This window comes from Malaclemys terrapin, chromosome 10, assembly GCF_027887155.1.
Source record: "Malaclemys terrapin pileata isolate rMalTer1 chromosome 10, rMalTer1.hap1, whole genome shotgun sequence".
NCBI classification, from domain to species: Eukaryota; Metazoa; Chordata; order Testudines; family Emydidae; genus Malaclemys; species Malaclemys terrapin.
The window spans coordinates 41,303,057-41,310,512 of record NC_071514.1 but is presented as its reverse complement, the minus strand read 5'-3'; the positions used below and the strand labels follow the sequence as shown (position 1 = coordinate 41,310,512).

The 7,456-nt window shown below is 45.0% G+C and overlaps 1 protein-coding gene across 1 annotated transcript; it reads right to left on the bottom strand.

Moving 5' to 3' along the window:
* Window positions 1-264: 264 nt before the first annotated feature.
* Window positions 265-7,017, bottom strand: LOC128844478 (paired amphipathic helix protein Sin3a-like). The gene is made up of 7 exons (XM_054042240.1): window positions 7,009-7,017; window positions 5,629-5,802; window positions 4,267-4,359; window positions 3,584-3,678; window positions 2,842-2,986; window positions 2,440-2,529; window positions 265-495 (listed from the first exon to the last, which is right to left on the bottom strand). Exons 1-7 carry the CDS (start codon window positions 7,015-7,017, stop codon window positions 265-267), a joined length of 837 nt encoding a protein of 278 aa, XP_053898215.1.
* Window positions 7,018-7,456: the final 439 nt, after the last annotated feature.

Genomic DNA, 7,456 nt, shown 5'->3' with positions numbered 1-7,456 from the left:
CTCTAGGATCACTCAGTTCTGAAAAGGATCCTTCCCTCCACAGTGCACACGGAAGTCAGAGGCCTGTTGGCAACAGTTCCAGCTTAGGGTTGTATAGATCCATTTTCCTAAACCGAATCCCGCTGGTGACAGGATATACCAGCTGTGCACTAGTCAACTGGCCATGTTACGGAGACACACAGTGAGGGGAGAAAGGCATCTTCCTCGTTTCCTTGATACGCACACACATACACACACCACGTAATCGTCCCTCACTCAGGGACTTTACGGTGTCTTGAATATTGTGCCGTATTTGACACGGTACTTGTTAATGCTCACAAAGTGCAGCGTCTCTGTATCACAGGTAGTGATACAGGGCACCAAACCCTCCAACTCTTCTCCCATTAGCCACTTGTTTGTCTCAGCTGCCATTTCACGGGTCACATGCTCCTTGGTCCATTTGTCCACCCAGGCTTGGAATCGCTGGTGCAGCCGCTTGCTCACTCTTTCATGGGACTACAGAAACGGGAGAGACAAAAGATCACGAAACACTTAAAAAGCGAAAACAAATCCACTTCCCTAGACCAACAGATTTGAGATGTTTAGCACTGCTGGGGAACTGGCAATACAAACACTGACCCTTGCCGACTGATCAAGGGAAAGCATCAGTAAATTGGAGGCAGTGTATGAACAAGCAGGCACAGCCATCCTTATTCCCAACTGGAAATCCCCAAAAGCCTAGTGTTCATGAAAATTAAGTCCGTGAAATCAAGTGCTCAGAAGTCATCAAAGTCAAAAATCATCAAATGTTTGTTGAACTCTGAACCAGAATGTTAACTCTGCCACAGTGGATATCCTGTATATTGTAGGAAATGGACTCAACACTCTGCTAATGATCAAAACAGGGACACACAAAATATACATGTGCACCAGAGCAGAATTAAACACCCAACAGAAGTAATTTCCAGAAGTTCCTGACTTGACTGCTTGATTAGAACCCTAACGCTGCAATAATGCTAAGCTTCTCATATCTTTTCCCTGATTAATGGCAGTGTCAGGTGATGCAAGACTGTGTTCAGCCTTCAATGCAGGGGTTTATACAAAACAATATAGAAACAGTCTCACGTGCGTGCAAGAATTCCAGCTGGAATAGAAGAGGGGAGTGCTGAGACGGATATATTTGTTCCCAACCTCTCACAGCACATGCGCGCATGCACACGGCACCCCCACTAAAATAAAGTTATGTTTGGACCGAAACAGAGCCTAGGAAATTTCAAACCAAAAAGGAATCTGAGTTATGAGTAAGAGTTAGTTAAGTTTAACACTGACTTAATTACAGTAGTCAGTCCCAGTAACTACTACACATATTCCCATAGCTGTGCTATTCCGTTAGAACCTGAACTTCTGAGTCCTGGGAAAATATGCATTGTGACATTTCCAGGGTGGACTGATTTAAATCAGCATTTGTATTTCAGCTGTTTTCTAAAGAAAGATGCACTCATTAGTTGATATACCCATTAAAACACCTTGACTTACAACTAAATAGACACTTTACAGTAGATTTGGTACATCTGTTTGCTACCTGGAAGTGTACACCATAACTATATTTTCAGATTCTTATTAACCAAACACTTTTAGTATGTTAGAAAATGGTGGTTTTGTTTTTTGTTTTTTAAGAGAGGGTCATGGATTCAGCATATTTATTTCTCTTATTATAATCTTCTAAGTTTAGGCCTCAACATATTTTGTATTAAATTCTGATTTCATTTTAAACTGGCTCATTTTTAAAAAAGAAAAACTTATAAGTAACAAAAAAATTTAAAAAGGAATTTTATTTAATTTTTAAAGAAGTCTTCCAATTTTTATCCACCTTGGACCTTTCTGTAATTATGACATCACTGCGGCTATCCTAGTCCCACACCCAGCACTTTCAAGCAGCTGGTATATTCGTTTGCAGTGCTCCGCTGCCCGGGAGCAACCCTAGACTCCCATTCTCAGTGACTGCAGGGTCGAGGCACAGCTCCTTGATGAGATGAGCTTGGAGGGCTATGTCAGAACACGGGTCAGTTTTTCAGCATTTCAGTTCTTTGCTATCCCCTTTTTTAGGCCCACCCTAACAAGGGGGATTAGCAACCAATGTGAGGTGCCCCTAGGCAAGAAACCTACGAGTAAAAGGATGCTAAGAGCTGTCTACTCTAACAGGAGAGTTTGGGAAATGGAGGGGGAGGAAAGGAAGGGTTACATCTCAGGAACATTCAGAGAAAGTTTACAGCGTCCAATGGACTAAACTATGTCGTGTCCAGTCCTCAAAGCAATATGAAGACTACTAAATGTTACAGGAGAACAACCCCTCCCCCCACACCCCGGACACTTTATCTGACTCTCCCCAGATGCCCTTTGGGAGCAAGAGGTTCAGGGAAACACCAGCTGCTCATCCTATTCCTTTCACTCAACTCCTACCTGCTGAGCACGCAGCAGAGCAGTCCTCCTGTACATGTAATCCTCCGATTTGATCATGTACACCAGGGGTCGGCAATCTCTGGCACGCGGCTCGCCAGGGTAAGCACCCTGGGGACGGGCCAGTTTGTTTACCTGCTGCGTCGGCAGGTTTGGCCGATCGCGGCTCCCACTGGCCGTGGTTCGCCGTCCCAGGCCAATGGGGGCTGTGGGAAGTGGCACGGGCCAAGGCATGTGCTAGCCGCGGCTTCCCGCTGCCCCCATTGGCCTGGAGCGACGAACCGCGGCCAGCGGGAGCTGCGATCAGCCGAACCTGCCGACGCAGCAGGTAAACAAACTGGCCCGTCCCCAGGGTGCTTACCCTGGCGAGCCGTGTGCCAGAGGTTGCCGACCCCTGACGTGCACCATCTTATAGGAGTTCAGTTTGAATTTACACTCCAGCTTGTCCAAGCTCTCCACAGTCTCCATGGACTTCTTACTGTTTCCCTCCTTCCCTTCCTTCTCCTGCTGCTCTCGACCATGCTGACACTTACGGATCCGCCTCAGGTTCCTGTAAACCAGAGAATCCCTGCTGGGATTAGCGCTCATCCTCTGTCCACTAGGCTGGGCATATCTGGTGGCTCCAGGCCAGCCCTTCGGAACCCAAAGTATTGCTCAGAGTGGAATGGTCACAAATTAAAGTCGGTTAGGCTCATGTGTCTACCATAAGCCAACCCACTGATCTCAGCTGTTTACAGAGAGTGAGGGCCTTTCAAAGCTGTTTTGCAACCAACTTCCTGCTAGCGAAAAGCACTGACTCAGCACCTTCTGCACTCAGCTAGAGGGCTATTGTAAGCAAAGGCAGGATTGCCAAAAAAAAAAAACGGGGCTGGTGACTCCCCAAACCCTGACCTCTCTGCAGCCTGTGGACTATGCTCTCTCTCAGGCACTGGAGAGCAGGAGCCCAGGGTGGGCTCTTGGAATAAACAGCAGCACTGTGTCTCTATATGCTACTCCCAGGTTAATGTCTTCTAAAGTGGCAGAGTACTAAAAACAAACAAGAGACTGCAATAGCCAACACTGTGACGGAGTAAGATTTTCTCCCTCTGCTGACATGGGTACTTGTGGTCTGTGTGTCACTTTTCACAGCCACAGCTTGTTCACTCACCTTGGCAGGAAAACCGGCTTCTGGGCCAGGTGTTCCCGAAGTTCGGGAGAGGTAGAATCAGAGCTGACGTACCGCTCTACATAGTCTGACCAATGCTGAAATTGGGCACAGAACACAAGGGGTTAACCAACATCTGCCAAATCAAACAATTCAAACCCAACTCTGAAGGGGTTTGGTTGGAAGTGGATGAAAGAAAAGCAACCTTTGGAGACTCCATATATTTCACACAGGTCCCACTCACTCTCCTCCCATGGATGGATATACCTATATCATAGAACTGGAAGGGACCCTGAAAGGTCATTGAGTCCAGCCCCCTGCCTTCACTAGCAGGACCAAGGACTGATTGTTGCCCCAGATCTTTAAGTGGCCCCCTCAAGGATTGAACTCACAACCCTGGGTTTAGCAGGCCAATGCTCAAACCACTGAGCTATCCCTCCCCCTATATGAACCTGCACTGTCTGGTTTTTGAAATTCTTAATAAGAGATGCCAACAAGGCTTGTTCAACCCAATTCACTGAGTGCACTGTGTCACAGAATGAATGTGTCCTGTAGGACTAGAAGCAGGTCAGAAACTATAGCATCTGAAACACTGACAGCTCTGCCATCTTCATCCAGTTATACCCCCATTTAAACTTTACATGCTTAATAGCTGCAGCTGAACTCCAAGGACAATCGGCTCTTACCTCTGCCTCTACGGAGTCATCCGAGTTCTCCTCTTCGGTGTCCAGCAGCTCGATGGTTAATTGGACCTGGCCTCTGCTCTGAATGAACATCAGCTACAAAGCAGAATGTGGAAGGAGACTTAGTAACCAATTATTCAGAAAAATAAATCCAATAAGCTTTATGCAACTCTCCAGCATAATACTGTGCCTTCCACTTTGCTGGGAACAATGGTAGGATACTAGCCCCAGTTACACAATCTGAACACAGAAGGAGTTTTGACAATGAGTGGAAAGTTCTAGATCACTAAGGAGCTAATCTAACAGAGGGTAAAAGGATAAAGAAATTATTCTACATATATGGGCAGAAGAGAATTCCTGGATAGAGAACCATGACATACTTAAAGAGAGGTGGAAGAAAAAAGCATGAATTGCTGCAGTGAACAGTTGGTATTTTATTAACGATCAGAAAAAATCTCTCTGTTACCCACAGAGTTTGCTCAAAATTGAGATGTTTATAAAGGCAAAGCAAGGAGCTGGACCCCTTTTTAGCAGCATGCTGTTTTCTGATCAATTTGTGCAGTTTCAATTCTTTACTTCCCTGCTTATTTTGAGACTCTCATCGGGAACACAGAGACGCCCTATAAATATCAAAGCCATTATCAATGAATTTCACTAGTTCAAGATGGGCCCGGCCACTTCTGATTTCACAGCGACGAGAAGTATGAATTTGATTTGAACTGAGAGTCAGGTTTATTTAACGCATAGGTGACAAATATTAGTAAGAGACCGTTACAGTCTACAATGGATGAGATGGAGAAAAAGGTGGAAAGCGTCAGTGACCCACCCCACGGGAGGGTGGGAGAGACAGAGATTAACAGCATTAATTAACATTAATTAATTAACATTAATTAACAGATTAACTAGTGACAGCAATCACTCAATACAGTATTACTCTGGCTTTGGGACACTGAGAAATACAGGGACAAATCCCAGCTTTCCTTCAGGATACGTATTTTTCCATCTTCCTTGCAAATGTCCCATTTCTTTATAGAAATATTCTTCTGTTTTTCCTGTTCGTTCTACAGTTCCTGTCTGGATGGATGCAAGCCCCGCCAAGGGCTATATTAAGACCGACAGTCACAGAGCAGGTACTCGGCAGCTCCACCAGGCTAGAATGCACAATCAGGTCGCCCTCTCAAGCTCTAGGAGAGCTGCGGAGCACACAGGTGTCCAGAGGTCCTTGGGATATTTGGATAGTTACGTAAAATGAAAAGCTGAGCCCATTCTCCTTTCTCAGCGAGCCTTCGTACTTCCCCTCCTCTCTCAGCAAGCTCCTCCAGGAGTCCTCCTCCAAGCGTCACTGCAGGCAGATATGGTTTTTACCTTGAAACAGTTCTCGTCTGACATGGGCTGCTCGGCTTTGCGCTGGTACTTGGCCTCCACAAGGGCCCGAGATGACTGTGAGGACAGCAGGCCTCCGGTAGCTCCGTTGCTATTCTCCGACAGGTAAAGCTCTGTCACCTGCATGCAGATCTCATCGCTCACTGTGTGCTGAAGCTGGGAGCAGGAAGGACACAGAGGAGAGGAGTTAGTGAAGTGGTTTTAAATGCCTCTGGACTTGGTGCACTGTATACTGCAGTAGCCCCCTTTCCCCAACCCAAGTCAGTCAGAGGGCTTTGCACTAGTGTGCACTATGGACAACCTGCCTTCTGCAGTCAGGCCGTAGACAAAACAGAACACTAAGAAAATCTCCAAAATAAACTTCTCCATGTGGCAACAAGCAGAGTTTGACATTAATCAAAACAAGCCAGGCTGAGCCTTCATCATTTGCCTGCACTTCTAGACTTACATGTTTGCATGCAAACACTTATGTCAAAAGCTATAATTGATGAGAAACTATTTTATCTCCCCTGCATACATATACGCTGTGGCAGAATTGGTCAGATTTCCAGTTCTTCTCCACTATGCACCACGTAAGTCTCAGAACCAGCTAAAGAATATGTCCATCAATGCAGATTAGAAATGAACATACCCTTCAAAATTCCTGCTTCAAACCTCTGCCTGGTCAAACCACAGCAAAAAAAAAAATTCTAGCCATCTAAGTTTTAAAACTAAAAAACAATTATTTAGGTTATGAACATAGTAGCCTCTTCTACTGTGAATTACTACTGCACCCATTGGAAACCATTGTGTCCTTTAAAATAAATAATGATGCTGGCAAAGTACAGTTACACATACAAAGTAACTACGGGTTATCTGTGACATCCCATAATTTATTTAATACATGGATTTAACCACTTGCCGGACATTTCAGAGCTCTCAAACTTCTCTGATACTTGTTATGGTCCTGTAACTAGATATTCTTTTCACCCCATGCAACACAGGCATACACAAAACTCTGAACCTCTCAGCCAGCTTATACCTAGCCTAGAAGAAAGAAGTCCATTCTGTCACTTCACAAAGAGTGCACTGAAACCAACTTGATCATGTTTAAAGGAAAAACACCACAAGTTGGGAATCAGACAACCCTCGACCTCTCACATCTTGACATAATGGAAAAAACAGCTCTTTCTCTTCACTGAGGATTAAGGAATCACAATTTACATCTAGGCAGCCTACATACTTTTGATGAGACATGGGAACTTTGCAGAGATATAATTGCTGAACATTCCAGGAGTCTAGAAGCACACAGATCCCAGAAGTACCTCTTACTTGGCAGTGCCTTCGCAAACCTATATCCCTCCTCTAATCTAGTTTTCATACCATGTCCATACCCTGGTGTCTAAGAGCACCTTCTCATAGTCTTACCCCTCTCCTTTCATCTCTCGTTTCTTTACGTCTAGTTCTCACATTATGCCCTGCCTCAGTAGAGAACCTGCTAGAGACTGCAGATGTCCTCAACATGATGCAACATAAAAGCAAGTCCTTCCGGACATGAGTTCTCTTTCTGCATTTGTATAACGGGGCCCCAATTCTGACGGGGACATTAGGGAGCCACCATAATAAAGATCTGACAATCTGCAACTACAATGCTAAAGGGAATTACTTTCATTTCTAATTATCCTTTGTTCTACATTGTTAGAGATGTATCGGGAAAGTGGAAAAGGTTCCATCAAAATGCTGTTGTAGCCTCTTGCTGTGTAAATCCAGAACCAGCCAGGAGGACAGAGAAGCTATAAAGAACACAAAGGTTAGTTTCCATTCATTTATG

Bases quoted from the DNA above. Each gene is read 5' to 3' on its own strand.
- LOC128844478 (XM_054042240.1), bottom strand. The intron at 2,530-2,841 runs GTGCACGTCAGG...TACCCTGGCGAG, and splicing joins AACTGAACTCCTATAAGATG to CCGCGTGCCAGAGATTGCCG. The intron at 496-2,439 runs GTAGGAGTTGAG...CCGTTTCTGTAG, and splicing joins CTCTGCTGCGTGCTCAGCAG to TCCCATGAAAGAGTGAGCAA.